Source organism: Bos javanicus, chromosome 25, assembly GCF_032452875.1.
Source record: "Bos javanicus breed banteng chromosome 25, ARS-OSU_banteng_1.0, whole genome shotgun sequence".
Classification (NCBI taxonomy): domain Eukaryota; kingdom Metazoa; phylum Chordata; class Mammalia; order Artiodactyla; family Bovidae; genus Bos; species Bos javanicus.
Window position 1 is genome coordinate 25,829,927 of NC_083892.1, and position 17,842 is coordinate 25,847,768.

General features: G+C 48.6%; 1 protein-coding gene across 1 annotated transcript; it reads right to left on the reverse strand.

Moving 5' to 3' along the window:
* Positions 1–2,832: 2,832 nt before the first annotated feature.
* NFATC2IP (nuclear factor of activated T cells 2 interacting protein) lies at positions 2,833–14,989 on the reverse strand. The gene is made up of 8 exons (XM_061401507.1): positions 14,498–14,989; positions 12,602–12,674; positions 9,785–9,899; positions 8,808–8,888; positions 8,513–8,699; positions 6,750–6,894; positions 6,520–6,629; positions 2,833–4,858 (listed from the first exon to the last, which is right to left on the reverse strand). The coding sequence occupies exons 1-8, from the start codon at positions 14,879–14,881 to the stop codon at positions 4,700–4,702; spliced, it is 1,254 nt and encodes a 417-aa protein (XP_061257491.1). The 5' UTR covers positions 14,882–14,989; the 3' UTR covers positions 2,833–4,699.
* Between the last annotated feature and the right edge of the window lie 2,853 nt (positions 14,990–17,842).

Consider the following 17,842-nt stretch of genomic DNA (forward strand, 5'->3'; position numbering starts at 1 on the left):
GTCCGACTCTTAGCGACCCCATGGACTGCAGCCCACCAGGTCCCTCCATCCATGGGATTTTCCAGGCAAGAGTACTGGAGTGGGGTGCCATTGCCTTCTCCGACAGCCAAAAAAAAAGAGTTGGACTTAGGTTTGGGGCTCATGGATGGTAATGGGATTCTTTGAGATGAAGGATTTATTTATTCAACAGACATTTGTTAGGTTAACTACTATGTGTCAGACACCGGAGAAGGCAATGGCACCCCACTCCAGTACTCTTGCCTGGAAAATCCCATGGATGGAGGAGCCTGGAAGACTGCAGTCCATGGGGTCGCTGAGGGTCGGACATGACTGAGCGACTTCACTTTTACTTTTCACTTTCATGCATTGGGGAAGGAAATGGCAACCCACTCCAGTGTTCTTGCCTGGAGAATCCCAGGGACGGGGGAGCCTGGTGGGCTGCCATCTATGGGGTCGCACAGAGTCGGACACGACTGAGGTGACTTAGCAGCAGCAGCATGTGTCAGACACAGAGCTAGGGAATCTTTGGGAAAAACAAGATACAGTATTTTTTTCTAGGAACTTACAGTCTAGTAGGGATGAGAGACACAGACCAAGGAAGACAGCTTGGGAGTTTTGAGCTAGATCCTTGGTCCAGGCTAAGGTGGGACACACACAGGAGAACATGACCAGTCCTGGGGGGGGTTTTATGGAGGGAATGGAAAGGATGGGGTCATGGGAAGCTTTAAAGTTGTGAAAGTGAAAGGGTTAGTCACTCAGTCCTGACTCTTTGCAACCCCATGGACTGTAACCTGCCAGGCTCCTCTGTTCATGGGATTTTGAACACTGGAGTGGGTTGCCATTCCCTTCTCCAGGGGGTCCTCCCAATTCAGGGATTGAACCCAAGTCTCTTGCATTGCAGAAAGATTCTTAACTGTCTGAGCCACCAGGTCACCTTAAAAATGTGAAGCTCTAACAAAAAAGGAAAACGGCATCTTGCCACTCAGCAGTGTGGCAGCATCTGGGAGCACTGTTAGACATGCAGCAGCGGACCTCTCCGGTGGTCCAGTGGTTAAGAATACGCCTGCCACTGCCGGGGACACGCATTCAATCCCTGGTCTAGGATGATCCCACATGCCACAGGGCAACTAAGCCCACGCACCTAGAGCCCGTGGCTCCACAAGAGAAGCCACCACAATAAGAAGCCCAAGCACTGCAACAAAAAGTAGCCCCCGCTCACAACTAGAGAAGGTGGCATGCAGCAAGGAAGACCCAGAACAGCCAAAAATAAATAATTTTAAACCAGAAATGCAGCATTTCAGGCCCCGCCCCAAACTGTGGGTCCCCCATCTCCATCATGACAAGCTCCCCACCTGATCTGTGTGCACACTGAAGTGTGAAAAGCACCCAGCTCCTTAATTGAGTCATCAGCAGGCCCACCTGGTTTTCCTTCTTGCTCTGCATTCTGTGGCTATGTGGCCAGGGACAGGTTATTTCATCCAAGCTTCTATTTCTCTTCTGTAAAGTGGGAAGTATCACACCTACCTCCCAGGATCTCCCTGAGGATGAATGTGATTAGGAAAAGTGCTGAGCTTGGTACGTGCTACCAGATTAGGGCTCCTTCAAGTTGTGAAGTTTCTCATCGGGAGAATGGTAGAAAGATGTCCTGACAGGTGATCAATCTGTTTGATTAGAAGGATGAATAATCACTCTCATCAGAGAACTGCAAATCCTTTTACAATGCGGAATCTTTCCTGAATCCTCCCCAGATGAAGTGCCGAGAAAGAAAAGAAGAAACTGGAACCTTCTAGTATCTGCTAAGGCATTTATCATAAAGAGGTCCAGCCACTTGTACTCAAGTGAAAATGGGTAGGTGCACATTTGAGGATCCGTGATTCCATCCCTGGATATAAACCTGAGGAAATCCCACTCAGGGTCACTACAGCACTGCTTGTAATAGCACCATCCTGGGCTAGGATGGGGTTTGCTTACAAATGACAGAAATCCTCCAAAAGTAGGGGTTTTTTTTTTTTTTTTTTCTGTCTTGCCACATGGCTTGTAGGATCTTAGTTCCCCAACCAGGGATCAAACCCGGGTTCCAGGAGTGAAAGTGCGGGGTCCTAACCACTGGATTGCCAGAGAATTCCCATCCAATAGCAGTGATTTAAATAAGACAGGAAGTTCCCCTTCCTGCCAAATCCAGAGGTCAGTGGTGCGGGGCTAGTAAGATACCGTATGGAAGTTGAGACCCACGTGCCTTCTCTCCTCGTCCTGCCCTGCGTGGCTTCCTTCCCCAGGGTCACCAGGTGTCCATGGGGATGCTCCACCTCCAGTCAGCAGCTTGAAAAAAGCCAAAGAGAAGGGCACACGCTGCCCACTTAGGACTGATCCTGGAAGTCAAACCCCATTTCCCTGTATTGGCATTTGGCTACACTAGGGCTACAGTGGAGGCTGGCAGGCACTGTCTTCACCCTGAACACTCTGTGCTCTGCCAAAAACCGGGGCTTCTGAAGAACAGATGTGAGGGGCCAACTGATGGTCTCAGCCACGGGATTCATGGGGGTGGTGGGTCACACGGGGAGGCAGAGACAGAAATCCTCAAATATATACAAGTTTAATGTATTCCTGTTTATTCTGTTGACACTGAACATATCATTTTAATGTATTCAGACTTATTAATGGATATATCTTACCTGAAAAAAATGAGCTATACCATATCATGGATTATTTAAATATTAAAAATTTTCTTTCTATATTTCCCACATTATAAGTTCAAACGAATGCTACATTCCAACAAGAAGAAAAAAACTTTTTGAAGAGAGTGATGTGCTTTTGCCAAAATCATACCACATATCAGGTGGAAAATTCATGGCTTTATTAGTAGATGGCAGAGAAAACTGGCTCATTATACAGTGAAACTAAAACTTGGATCTCATAGACAAAGGTGAATTTTAAATAGTTTAAAAGTACTATTCAACATTTCAGCCTGGCATCAAGCAATGAAAACAAATATTTGACCACGCAGGGCAGATGTCAGCCAGTACACACACCAGCATGTACTGGCTGGACTTCAGCCCAATATTTAGTGGCCTAGATGTGAAAGAAAAGCCAATAAAACTAATAGAAGAAACTGCAAAAGTATTGTTAACTATTTTTAAATAAGAAATCAAAAAGCAACAAATGATATAACAAAATAGCTAATTAACCTACATTAAAATTAAGAATGTCTGTTCAGTGAAGGACACCCCTGGTTATACAAACACAAGTGCCATCTTCAGAGTTTTTGCAACTTCCCAGGAATACAGGAGGAACTTTTGAGAGTAAACAAAAAAAAAATGCTAAGAAGCCCCCATGAGAAAAGGAACAAAGATAAATTAGCAATTCACAGAAAGGGGCACCAGAAAGGCTGACAGGAAAATGAAGAAATTCCTCAAATTACTGGTGACCAGATGAATGTACATTAAAACAGGGCACCACTTTCTACCCAAGAGACTGGCAAAAGTTAGAAAGTCGGGCAGTAATAAATGCTGGTGGGGATGAGCAGAAATAGGAAGCTTTAAGTGGGAGAGTCAAAGACCATTCTAAAAAAACAATAGAGAAATTAATCTGTCTGATGCATAATTCCATCCTGGGTACCTCTGCTGGAGAACTTTACATAAGTATGGAAGGAGACATAGAAAAAGATGTTCACCATGACCATGGCCTTGCCTGTGGGCCGAGGAGTTGCAGGTAACCCAGGTGTCTACCACTTAGCAAATGTCTAAAAAAAATGCACTTAACACCCACCATGGAATATCTTGGAGCAGCTCAAAGAAATAAAGCTGATGTAGCCTAAGCAACCCATGTTGAGTGAGAAAAGCAGCAGGGCAAGATCAACGGGATTATATTACATGTGGGCAAAGTATATGCACACAGATAGCAGAGCATGTTCAAGGAAACATTCATATTCAAAGACATGGAGTCAACACACTAGAACGGATGCTTACAGGAGAGGATGACATGAAGGGAAAAAGCCATAAACCCTGTGTGGACTGCGATCCTGAGATCAAAACCAAAAGGTTCAAGGTGCTCAATTATGCTTTAAACAACACGTGTGCATCAGGAAGGTGGCTCAAAAGGGTCCTAGGGTGAGGAAGACACCCAAGCCTGAGAATCTACTGTACTCTTCAAAATAATAACCCAGTTTGCCTCTGGTGAAGCTATTGCATTTGTGAGGCTCATCATCTAGTTTCCGGCTGGGCAGAGGAACCACACCTTGGTTCAAGTCAACTTCACCTCCATCCCCGGATGACCCTGAGGCCACGGCTGGTCCTGGATGTGGCAGAATTCTGAGGCCTGGAGTCCCCTTCCAACCCTTACTAATTTCAACTCACTCTTTCAGTATGAGAAGTTTCATATAAGAGACATTTCAGTGAGTGATGGTGGACGAGTGAAGGTGAGGGATACCTTCTCCATGTCCCAGAGGGCCGTAAAATTCAGCACACCCTGTGGATGGAGCCACAGTCCACCTAAGGCAGCAAAGACCATCATACAATTAAACCAGGTAGCTAACGGCTTGAAAGTGGGGTCAAAGGAGAGGGAGTCAAAGATCACTCCTGGATTTTGCTTCAGCTTGAAGATGAGTTCTAACTCAGCTGCAGCTAACAAGCCCTTACGGGCCAAAATGGGGCAGCCCATTCTCCCCAAGTCCAGGCTGGGCCTCCAAACAGGGAGTGGGGTTTCAGCCCCAGACCTCGATGAGGTCCCCAGATTCCATTCCCAGGTCAGCCGGCAGCTCCTTGCCTGAAAGCTTCGTCCCATCAAAAAAGAAGGAGAGCTTGTGGCCGGAGAGTCCCATAGCCTCCTCGTAGCGGGACATGAGGGTCTTGAGAGGAGAATCCTGGGCGGAGAAGAAAAAAACATGGACGTAAGAATCTGAAAAGAGAGACTGAGGAAAACTTGAAGGGACAGACAGAGAGCTTGGGACATGTCAAGTTGGAGCCCACAGAGGGGGATACAAGTGGACGAAGAAGCCAGCAGTAGCTGGTTCCTTTCTCTAGGGAGCTGGGCCATGGAGCCCAGGGCTGGGATGCTGGCTCTGGGTCGGATACATTCTCCAAAGCTGGTCTCCTCACCTAACATGGAGGCATGATGCACAAGGAGGAAGCCAGCCAGGCTCTGGAGTGAGCATGACCCAAGCTGGGGGCCAGGTGCCCTTATTAAACTAGATGTGTAAGCTTAGCCAAGTGCTATGGGTTTGAGAGTCCCTTGGACAGCAAGAAGGTCAATCCTAAAGGAAATCAACCCTGAATATTCATTAGAAGGACTGAAGCTGAAGCTCTAATACTTTGGCCACCTGATGAGAAGAGCCAACTCATTGGAAAAGACCCTGATGCTGGGAAAGATTCAGGGCAGGAGGAGAAAGGGACAACAGAGGATGAGATGGTTGGATGGCATCACCGACTCAATGGACATGGGTTTGAGCAAACTCCAGGAGATAGCGAAGGACAGGGAAGCCTGGTGTGCTGCAATCCATGGGGTCCCAAAGATGGGGACACAACTTAGTGACTGAACAACAACAGTGGATTGACTGTGTCCCCCAAAAACATACCGTGTGCTCCTAACCCTTAAGAAATGTGCATGTGACCTCATTTGGAAGATATGATCAAGATAAGATGAGGCTGGGACTGCCCTGTGGTCCCGCTGCTAAGACTCCACCTCCCAACGCAGGGGGCCCAGGTTCAATCCCGGGTCAGAAAACTGGATGCTACATGTTGCAACTGAAGATTCTGCACGCTGCAACAACTAAGACCCAGTGAAGCTCAATAAATAAATACACATTAAAAAAAAAAATGAGGTCATGGTTGATTACACTGTGCACTAAGGTGACAGGACTAGTGTTCTTGTAAGACGGGAAAACAGATACATACAGAGATACACAGGGAGAACATCCTATGACAAAAGAGGCGGGAGGCAGCTGCAAGTCAAGGACTGCTGGCCACCCGCAGAAGGTAGGAGGAAGCATGGACCCAGAGGCTCCGAGGGAGCGTGAACCTGCTGACAACTTGATTTCAAACTTGCAGCCTCCAGAACTGGGAGAGAACACATTTCTGTTGTTTTAAGCCGCCCAGCCTGTAGTGGTTTGTTACAGCAGCTCTCAGAAACAAATACAGCAAGTCATTCCACCTCTACAGATGTTGGTTTCCATATCTGTTAAATGAGGGTAGCAACAGTGCTTTCTCATACAAGACTGCTGTGAATTTCAATAATATCCTGAATGTGAAATAATTAGCCTTAGCACAGGGACTGTCACTTCTATGGTACTTTTGATCGGTCTTACTGGTTACTATTCAAGGGTGATTTCCACTTTAACCAGGAGGAGTTAGGAGACCAGAGCCAGCTTCCCAGAAGAGGGAGGGAACCTAAACACTGAACGTTATACACTCTCTAGGATGGGCAGGGACCCAAGACCACAGAGGGCAGGGACTCCATCCTCCAGCCACTGAAGGGAGACTGCAGAGCACAGGGCAAGGGGCGTGGCCAGCCGGCTCCCCCACTCACGGGAGGCAGCGAGACTTCCAGCGTCTGGTGCTTCTCTTTTCCCTGGACCCGAAGTTGGAGCAGTGGCGACGTCTCTGCAGCCTCCGGAGAACTTGCTAGAACCACACAGTCTGTGGCAGGCAGGATAAGGAAGCCAGGCCTAAACAAGGGTTGGAAGCCAGGCCCCCTCTGGGCCTCTCCCCACATCCCCTCCCTGTGGCAAAATCCTCCTCAGGCCTCGTTCCTCTCACCAATGATGTCAGCCACGCCGAGCTTTAGGGCCCTGGGGGTGGCGGTAGGGGACAGCTCGGTCTCTCCCAACAGCAAGAGGATCCTGCTTGGGGACACCCCAAGGCGGGCGGCCATGTGGTCCACCACGCTCTTAAGGGGCTCCGACTAGGAGGGGGACAGAAAGTAAAGGAGGCCTTCCTGCCTTGACTTGCTTCCCCATCCCCATCCCCCAATTTCTGGCCTTAACTACTCGCTGAATTCCTCAGCAGTGAGTTCCATCACATTTACCTGGAAAGGCACAAAATAAAATCATGTCAATAAGGGGTTCAGGCAAGTGACACAGACACAAAGCAGCCATGAGTTAGGAGGGGAAAAAAGGGAGTGGTGGGGGTTGTGGCCAACCAGAACTGGATATGCCCCATCTAAGCCTGGGCAGCTGTTCCGCAGCTCTGGCTAATTGGTACCAGCTGGGAATATGGGCCAGGTACTGATGCTTTTGAACTGTGGTGTTGGAGAAGACTCTTGAAGAGTCCCTTGGACTGCAAGGAGATCCAACCAGTCCATTCCGAAGGAGATCAGCCCTGGGATTTTCTTTGGAAGGAATGATGCTAAAGCTGAAACTCCAGTACTTTGGCCATCTCATGCGAAGAGTTGACTCATTGGAAAAGACTCTGACGCTGGGAGGGATTGGGGACAGAAGGAGAAGGGGACGACAGAGGATGAGATGGCTGGATGGCATTACTGACTTGATGGATGTGAGTCTGAGTGAACTCCGGAAGTTGGTGATGGACAGGGAGGCCTAGCGTGCTGCGATTCATGGGGTCGCAAAGAGTCAGACACGACTGAGCGACTGAACTGAACTGAACTGAACTGCATCTTCCTATTTAAGAGAAGCCAGAAATCTGGACCTCAGTACCCAATCACCCATTGCAAAGGTTGGAAATGAACTATTTGGTTTTAAAATCACCGTACAGCTTGAAAGAAGATGCACGGGACTTCCCTGGTGGTCCAGTGGTTAAGATTCCCCGCTCCCGATGCAGAGGGCACAGGTTCAGTCCCTGGTTGGGGAACTAATATCTCACATGCCAGATGGCATGGACAGAAAAAATAAAGAAGATGATGCACTGTTGATAAGGCCATGGGCTGCTAGTTGGCAAGTTTTGGCTTAGCTGCTTGTCTGATACACTGTTACTACTCAGTAAGTAGTCATTTCTGTTCTTCTTTTGGAATGGGGGTCATCCCTATAATAGTAGTCATCACCAGGAAGCTAGGGGAGCTTGGAATGACCAAGTGACCCCTGGGTGTCTGAAGCAGTAAGAACAAGCACAGGAGGGCAGTACAGGGTCCAAGGGAAGGAAGGAGGGAGGGATGCCCCTCCCCTGGAGAGGGCCTACCAAGCAAAGTTTCTTAGGATGTTTTAGTGGAGCCCTGAAGAATAGGTGGGAAGTTTGCCAGATAGGCAAAGCTTTCTTTCTCCTTGGAGAAGGAAATGGCAACCCACTCCAGTCTTCTTGCCTGGAGAATCCCATGGACAGAGGAACTATGTGGGCTACAGTCCACGGGTCACAAAGAGTCGGACGCGACTGAGCAACTTCACTTTCACTTTGCCAGATAGAGAGGGCAGAGGGAGGAAAAGATCTGGACAAAGGGGACAGTGAGTGCAAAGGCGCAGACGGCTGAAAGCGTGCTGGGCAGCTCCAGACAGCAAGATGGGCAAAGGAAGACACTAGTCTCTCCATGGGCAGCTCCTGGAACCCTGCTCCCAGACCCTTCAGGCATTTACCATTCTGATGGGCAACCTGACCAGGTCAGCTCGGCACCGGATTTTGAGTGGCAGGAGTCGAGAGTTCTCTGGGAGACTGGGCCCTTCCACTAGCACCACCTCATCCTCTTGGCTCAGGTGGTCTTGGCCCTGGGATTGCTTGGGACTCAGGCAGGAACGGAGATCTTGGAGACGCTTGTTCACCTCCCTGAGGTGCAGAAAGGACTGTGCGTCAGTCAGGGTGGGCCCCCTCCTGACCGTCCCTTCTCCAATCTAGCCCAGAGCAGAGCACACTCCCCACCCCTGCCCTTGGTACCTTAACTTCCGGAGTGCCTGAGTATGCTTCCTGCTTTTGGTACGTGGCAGAGGTGAGGGCAAAGGCGAGGTGTCCTGATCCCTGCAGACAGAAGAGAGGGACAGAATAGGGAAAGAGATGAGACCCCAGCCTCACCCACAGCTCTCCTTCCAGGGGGCCCCTGGGCACCAGATGGGGACCAGGAGGATCAAGACGGAGCACTTCTGGTGACATCCGTCTTATTTGAAGACTGGGGTGGGTATGGGTAGGGGGTGAGGGGTGGAGGACAGGGAAAACCTGAGTCATGATTTTTATACTTATATGGCCCAAATATGAGGGAGGAGAATGCCTCACTTTTAAGATAAGTTGCTTTCCAGGTGAATATCTCATAAAATCCAAATGATACCAAACACTTACTATATGCTAAGGGTTAACTCTTCATTTACCGTAAAATTTTGACCCAAGTACCACTATTATCTCCATTTTACAGAAGAGGAAACTGAAGCACAAAGAGGATGGCCAGGGAGTCCCTGGTGGCCCAGTGGTTAAAAATCTGCCTTCTAATACAGGGGACGCAAGTTCAATCCCTGGTTGGGGAACTATGATCCCACATGCAACTAAGCCCTTATGCCACAACTAGAGAAGCATATACACTGCAATGAAGACCCCTTGCAGCCAAAACAGAGAGAGAGGATGGCCAAAAGACAGGGTCTGAAGCACAGGGCAGCCTCCAGAGCCACACCCTTCAGTTCCACATCACTACCTTCTTAGACACAAAGCGGAACCCCTCCACTTCCTGGCCAGTCTGGAGGGTCTGCTGTCATCCTCCAGTGGGACTCACTGCTTCTCCCAAGAGTTTCATTCCTCATCCAAGCCTCAGGATGCCTTCTGGGAAACTTCTTACCCTTCCAGGAGCCACCCAAGGGTCCTGCCCGCCTCAGCCCACCCTTCCAATTCCCGTTCTGCTCCTGAGGCCCCAGTACTCTTGCCTCACTCACAGTAACATCTTTTTCTTCTCTTCTCCATCCTTACTCCTCAGCTTCTTCTTCCAGGGGGAACTGGGACATGGGAAATCCACTGCATGGGGACTGCTGGCATCCTCCACATCTGCCTCTGCGGACAGGGGAGGAGGAAGTGGAAAGGGTTAGCCAAGAGAAGGCAGTGGGAGACCAAGGAGAGACAAGGCAGGGGCTTCAGAAGGTTCTGAAAAAGGAGGAGATTAGGGGGCCCCGGACACACATGACCACTGGGGAAGGGTTTGGGGGGACGAATCAAGAGAAAAGCCTAGAGGGCTTCCCCAGCAGCACTGCAGTGGTGCAGTTAAGACTCTGCCTTCCAATGCAGGGACGTGGGTTTGACCCCTGGTCAGGGAACTAAGATCCCACATGTGTGTGGCCAAAAAAAAGGAAGGGGGCGCCTTAGAGAGAAGGATGAACTGGAGTCTGACAGTGAGATTAGGAAAGTGTCCACACCTCGCACCAGTGCATGACACAGGGCCAAGAGTGGACAACGGGCAGTGGCTCACCCAACTACAGCGTGCTCTTCTCATTTTGATCACCTGCACCTCACAAATCAAAAACCCTGAGCACACAACCCGGAAAACATGTATTTACTTAATACACAGGTACTACTGACTATACATGTACAAACCATTATATATGTTATGAATCATACACTATAACAAATGCTATCAAAGGATGATTTTTTTTCCCAGCTATTTCTCTTGTTTTCTGCCCCTACTCAATTTGGTGGGCACAAAGAAGACGTGTCTGGGGCGGGGGTGGGGCGCGTCTTTGGTAAAGAGGTTAAGTACAGGCCCTCTAAGTCCAGGCTTCTCAAACGTCATCCATGTGAGTGTCGTTGTGGTATTTTGCCATATCTCGGTATTACGTGATATGTTTCTTTAAATCACTCATCTTCACTTAAATGTCTTAGAAAAGGAAACCAGGTATTATTCTAGACCACAGAAGCTCTTTTCCATTTGCCTGCCACCAGATCATCATTAACCATCGTTATTTATTTTTATAAATAAATACCATGAATACAAAACAATGGTAATAAATCCTAGATCAGTGGTTCTCAACCAGAGGCAATTCTGCCTCCTGCGGGACATGTGACCATGTCTGGAGACAATTTTGGCTGTCGCAGCAAGGGGAGGAAGGGGTTGCAGGGGGTGATGACGTCTGCTGGGTGGAGGCCAGGCTGCTGCTCCACACCCCGCAGGGCATAGGACAGCCCCACACAAAGAAGGATCCAGTCCAAATGCCAGTAGCACCAAGGGTGAGAAACCCTGTCCTAGGAGCTGCCATTGGCCTGAGACTCTGCATTTCTAACAAGCTCCCGGGAGATACCTAACACTCCTGGGCCCACATTTTTTTTTTTTAAAGATTGTTTTTATATGGACCATTTTTAAAGCCTTTACTGAATCTGATACAATATCGCTTCTGTTTTACGCTTTGGTTTTTCCATGTAGGGCATACGGGATCTTAGCTCCCAGATCAGGGATTCAACCTGCACCCCCAGCATTGGAAGGTGAAATTCCGAGCACTGGACCACCAGGGAAGTCCCTGGGCCCTGCATTTTGAGTGGCGAGGACAGAGGTGCCTTGGTACTTCTCTGTTCCAGATACCATATATGTAAACCTTATATGCAGCCCAAGGTGGGAGGGGGGACATGTTATTAAAACATATTTTCTTTAATTGGGCTTCCCTGGTAGTGACTCAGCTGGGAAAGAATTCACCTGCAACGCGGGAGACTTGGGTTCGATCCCTGGGTTGGGAAGATCCCTGGAAAAGGGAACAGCTACAGACTCTAATATTCTGGCCTGGAGAATTCCATTGACTGTATAGTGGCAAAGAGTGGGGTGGCATAGGGTGGCAAAGAGTCGGACATGACTGAGCGACTTTCACATACGTATATAGTTCCAAGTACCATATATGTAAACCATATATGTAGCCCAAGGGGGGAGGGCTTTCTATTAATACATATTCTCTTTAATTAATTTCCACCAGAATCCTTTGACACAGGTCTATTATTTATCCCCATTTGGCTGATGAGGAAATTGAAGCCTTAAAAGATTAACTTGCACAAGGTCACACAGCTACTAAGGGGGAGAGCTGGTTCCTAAATCAGCTCTTCATCGCCCTGCCATACTCCCTCGTGGCACAAAAGTCTTAGTCCAAGGTCTGCATTTGCCCACTGGATCTCTTCCCTAGCAGACCTGATGTCTATTCACTGCCCTTGAGCAGTTTACAAAAAATCATGTCACTGCAGGAGGACAAAGGCTGGGCAGCCCTGATAAGATTCAGAGAACACCCTGTTGGCTCAGAGTGTTCCCAGGAAACTTGCTACAGATGTAAAAAGATGTTACAAATTCTCAACACTTCTCCCTTCCACTGCTCCCAAGGTTATACAATCAAAGTCTCTGGGGATGACACCTGGAAACCTGTATATTAGAGACTTCCCTGGTGGTCCAGTGGCTAAGACTCCAGTGCTTTCACTGCTGAGGGTCCAGGTTCAATTCCTGCTCAGAGAACTAAGATCCCACAAGCCACGCAGTGTGGCCAAAAAAAATTTAGCACATTCTGATGCTTATTAGAGCTGGGGGAAGGAGTCTGGACAACACTTTCTGTGTCTTCTGGTTAACAAGCCAGCTCCTTTCAGGACTGGAGGTTTTTCTGGCTAGGATGCAGAAGTCACCTCTTTCATGTCCTCCCCTTTAGCTTCAGGAAACAACTAACTACAGGAATGTAAACTCCAGAAAGTCTTCTCAGAGAGGCCAGTGCTGGACACCTCTCCCTAGAAGCCCTCCTTACCTTCTTCAGCCTCTGGGGGACATAATTTCAGGAGGGACACGTTATCTGGGATAAGGTGGAGGCTGCTTTTCACCTGCAAAGAAATAGTAGATCAGTACCAAATGCTCCCTTACACTTAAAGAGAAAACCGGGGTCAATTCTCTCATGCTCAGCCTCCTCCAGCTCCCAAGCCCACCCTGAGGATGTAGATATTACCACTCTCCCACAGGGACGCAGGAGCTCAGCTTCACCAGGATCCAAAATTGGACTACTCTACCATATGATATTACTTGTATGTGGAATCTAAACTATAACATAAATGAACTCATCTAGGAAGCAGAAACTTAGAGAACAGACTTGCGGTTGCCAAGCAGGGAGATGGGGGAAGTTGGAGGGGGGGGTGCGGTTGAGAGATGGACTGGGAGTTTGGAGTTAGTAGATGCATATTACATACAGAATGGATGGACAACAAGGCCCTACGGTATAGCACAGTGTCAATGTCCTAGGATAAACCATAATGGAAAAGAATATGTATATATATATATATAACATAACCTCAGATATGCAGATGACACCACTCTTATGGCAGAAAACGAAGAACTAAAGAGCCTCTTGATTACAGTGAGAGAGGAGAGTGAAAAAGTTGGCTTAAAGCTCAACATCCAGAAAACTAAGATCATGGCATCTGGTCCCATCACTTCATGGCAAATAGATGGGGAAACAGTGGAAACAGTGGCTGATTTTATTTTTTGGGGCTCCAAAATCACTGCAGATGGTGACTGCAGCCATGAAATTAAAAGACACTTACTCCTTGGAAGAAAAGTTATGACCAACCTAGACAGCATATTGAAAAGCAGAGACATTACTTTGCCAACAAAGGTCCATCTAGTCAAGGCTATGGTTTTTCCAGTAGTCATGTATGGATGTGAGAGTTGGACTATAAAGAAAGCTGAGTGCTGAAGAATAGATGCTTTTGAACCATGGTGTTGGAGAAGACTCTTGAGAGTCCCTTGGACTGCAAAGAGATCCAACCAGTCCATCCTAAAGGAAATTAGTCCTGAATATTCATTAGAAGGATTGAAGCTGAAGCTCCAATACTTTGGCCACATGATGCAAAGAGCGGACTCATTTGAAAAGACCCTGATGCTGGGAAAGATTGAAGGCAGGACGAGAAGGGGAAGACAGAAGATGAGACGGTTGGATGGCATCACCGACTCAATGTACATGAGTTTGAGTAAACTCCGGGAGTTGGTGATGGATAAGGAGGCCTGGCGTGCTGTAGTCCATGGGGTCGTAAAGAGTCGGACACGACTGAGCGACTGAACTGAACTGAACATATATGTGAGTCACTTTGCTGTACAGCAGAAATTAATCCAACATCGTACATCAACTACACTTCAATTTAAAAAACACAGGAGTACTCTGATGAGGAGCACCCTTCCCTAATGCACTCTAAGGATGCAAGTTTCATTTCCCTTTCTTACAAAGGAGCTAGCCATCCTGCTGTCTTAGAATCCTTGGCAATTTCAGGCCCCTCGCTCACCATACCTCGTGGGGACCCCAGTCCTCTCTGAATTTTCATGGACCCCAGTCCCCATCTTCCTGAATCTTTAGCATCGAGAAACCCAACATGCCCCAAATCCCACCCAGCCCTAGGTCCTCCAGCTCTTCCCTTAACCATCAGATATCTCAACCTCTTAGGCTCCCTATACCCCCCGCCCCGACACTCCAGGTCCTGGGAATCTCAAACTCCAAGCACACTCCAAACCCCTTCAAGCTCCCCAATTTGCATCTTTCTGCCTCCAAGGCCCCTAGCCCCTGCTTCCATTTCGTCTCCCAAGACCAACCCTAGAACCCTACCTCAGCACTCCTAAACCCAGTCCCTCCGCGCTAACCGTCCCGGGAACCCGGCTGCACCTTCTCCGAGTACACTGGAACCGCCGGTGCCTCCCCAGGATCCAGCAGCAGCCGCCGCCGCCGCCTGACCAAGACCCGAGGGGCTCCACCAGGCTCTGCGTCCGCCCCTTCGCTGTCACTGTCGCTGTCGTCCCGGGACGCGGCCGGGACGGGGGATTCGGGAAGCGGGACCTCGGCCGCGGCCGCAGCGCCGCGCGCGGTTGCAACCTCCAAGACATCCTCATCGCTGTCGCTGACCAAGTCCACGAGCCCCGAGTCCAAGGTGTGTCGAGCTGGGGATCGCTGGGCGCCAGGACATCCGCTCCGGCCGCCCCGGGATCCCCGAGCCCTTCGGCCGCCGCCGCCGCCTCTGGAACGACCGGGTCTCCTCACCGGCTCCGCCATGGCACGCACCGGGTCTCCACAGTCGCCAGCTTCTGGTCGACTGGCCTGGCCCCCTCCAGCGGATTCCGCCCTTCATTGGGCGAACCGCCTGCTAGTCAACACCTCTCTCCGTCCACGCCCTCTGGCTCCACCTCTCCGCCTTTTCATTGGTCGCTGGACCCGCCCATCACGCATTCACCACTGAAACCAAGGCGCCAAAGATTCCAATCAACCTCGGCACAATCGTCGTAGGTTTCGATTCGGTCCGCCTCACCCATTGGCCTGGCCTTCTACAAGGCCCGCCCACTGGATGGAGTCTTTTTCCTGGTTGATGGAAGGGCGAGGTATCCTGGGAATTATAGTCCGCAAACCCTCAGGCTGGCGTGGAGGAAATCGGGCTGGGAATAGCTTTTAGACACTGCGGATCTCATGGGTATCCGCTTCCCCTTTCCCCCAACTGCGAGGTGGGCTCAGTAATTACACTACACGCCGAGACCTCGCATACGCCCCTCCTCATGTACAGAATCCACGCAACACACACCCGGAGCCACACTTCAGTACCATACAACTCTCCGAATTCCCTCCTACAGCGTTCCTCACACAGGACGTCCCGACAGACACTACACGGGCTGTATCAACACAACATGTACTCTTGCAACACTGTCCCTCGATATACACCTAAGAACACCCGCCTCGCAAAAAACCTGGAAGGGCAAACACAAATGAAAAATAAGAGGTTTAATTCTCCCTGTTGAAAATAAGGATCATGACTTCACTCTTTCAGAATTTCTTCCTTGGAACTTTTCAAAATGTGTGTAAATCTGTGTATGTGTGTGTGTGTGTGTGTTAACTGAAGTAGAGTTGGTTTAAAACATTGTGTTAGTTTTTGGTGTACAACACGGTGATTCAGTTTTTGTTTTTGTTTTTTTTTTCTAAACGTTAGCTTTTTTTACATCAACATTTTATTTTATTTTTTTGGCTGGACTGGGTCTTCCTTGCTTTGTGCGGGCTTTCTTTAGTTGCAGTGGGGGGAGGGGGGTGGGCAGCTACTCTTTGTTTTGGTGCCCAGACTTCTCATTGGGGTGACTTCTCTTGTTGTAGAGCACAGACTCTAGGCATGGGCTTCATGGGATCAGTATTTGTGGTGCACAGGCTTAATTGGCATGTGGAATCTACCCAGACCAGGAATCAAACCCATGTCCCCTGCTAACGCAGGCAGACTTATCCACTGTGCCACCAGGGAAGTCCATGATTCAGTTTTATATATATTTTCTTTTTCAAATTCTTTTCCATTATAGTTTATTACAAGATACTGATTGTAGTCCTCTGTGCTATACAATAGGACTTTGTTGTTTATCTATTTTATATATAGTAATTGTATCTGCTTAAAGCTCAACATTCAGAAAACGAAGATCATGGCATCCAGTCCCATCACTTCTTGGGAAATAGATGGGGAAACAGTGGAAACAGTGTCAGACTTTATTTTTGGGGGCTCCACAATCACTGCAGATGGTGACTGCAGCCATGAAATTAAAAGACGCTTACTCCTTGGAAGGAAAGTTATGACCAACCTAGATAGCATATTCAAAAGCAGAGACACTACTTTGCCAACAAAGGTCCATCTAGTCAAGGCTATGGTTTTTCCATTGGTCATGTATGGATGTGAGAGTTGGACTGTGAAGAAGGCTGAGCGCCGAAGAATTGATGCTTTTGAACTGTGGTGTTGAAGACTCTTGAGCATCCCTTGGACTGCAAGGAGATCCAACCAGTCCATTCTGAAGGAGATCAGCCCTGGGATTTCTTTGGAAGGAATGATGCTAAAGCCAAAACTCCAGTACTTTGGCTACCTCATGGGAAGAGTTAACTCATTGGAAAAGACTCTGATGCTGGGAGGGATTGGGGGCAGGAGGAGAAGGGGACGACAGAGGATGAGATGGCTGGATGGAATCACTGACTCGATGGACGTGAGTCTGAGTGAACTCTGGGAGTTGGTGATGGACAGGGAGGCCTGGCGTGCTGTGATTCATGGGGTCGCAAAGAGTCGGCCACAACTGAGCGACTGAACTAATTGTATCTGCTAATCCCAAACTCCTAATTGATCCCAACCCACCCCGCACGCTTTCCCCTTTGGTAACCATGAACTTGTTTTCTTCTGCTGTGAGTCTATTTCTGTTCTGTAAATAAGTTCTGGAGCCATCTTTTTGAAAGCCAAGTGTCAGGGGAAATAGCTCCAGCTCCAACGGGAGACTAACAGCCTAACTTGTAGAAGCTCCCCTGCAATATACAAAACCACCTACCATCTGAAAGATGCTAGAAGCTTGTTTCACCCTTGGATAAAAGCCAATCGCCATGATAAAGGGTGATCTACTACGTATGTCTTAAAGGTGAAGTCAAGTCCCCTTCTTGAGGCCTAGTCATTGGAAACAGGATACAGTTTTGAATATTTATCTTGAAAAGAGGATAATGGGTTATACCTGCTTGGCCTATATGAAAGTGTGAGATTTCTTTCGGCTTTTGCAATCAGTCTCTTAGGGGACTGCCTGTGATGTGCATCACATTCTGTTTAATGCTTATTTAATAATAAAATGGTTTTCTGTCTCTACTACCTCTGTAGAGAGGTTTTCTGGGTTGGAAGAAGGTTTTGTTTTTTCATTATATTTTCCCAACCAACCCAGCAATGACACTGTGTACCCCAGAGGTTACCTACCCTCCACGCACTACAGTTTTCACAACTCCTGTATCAGATGCACCCCAACACACACAGCACAGATACACTCCCTCCTACATGTCACACCTCCCACATTGCCTCCAATTGCATGACACTTGTTGACCTAAATAAAAGTCAGTTATTGTAGAGAATTCCCTGGCAGTCCAGTGGTTAGGACTCCTCGCTTTCACTGCCAAGGGCCGGGGTTCAATCCCTGGTTAGAGATCCCTCAAGGGGAGTGGCACAGCCAAAAAGACAAACAAAACCGAAGTCAG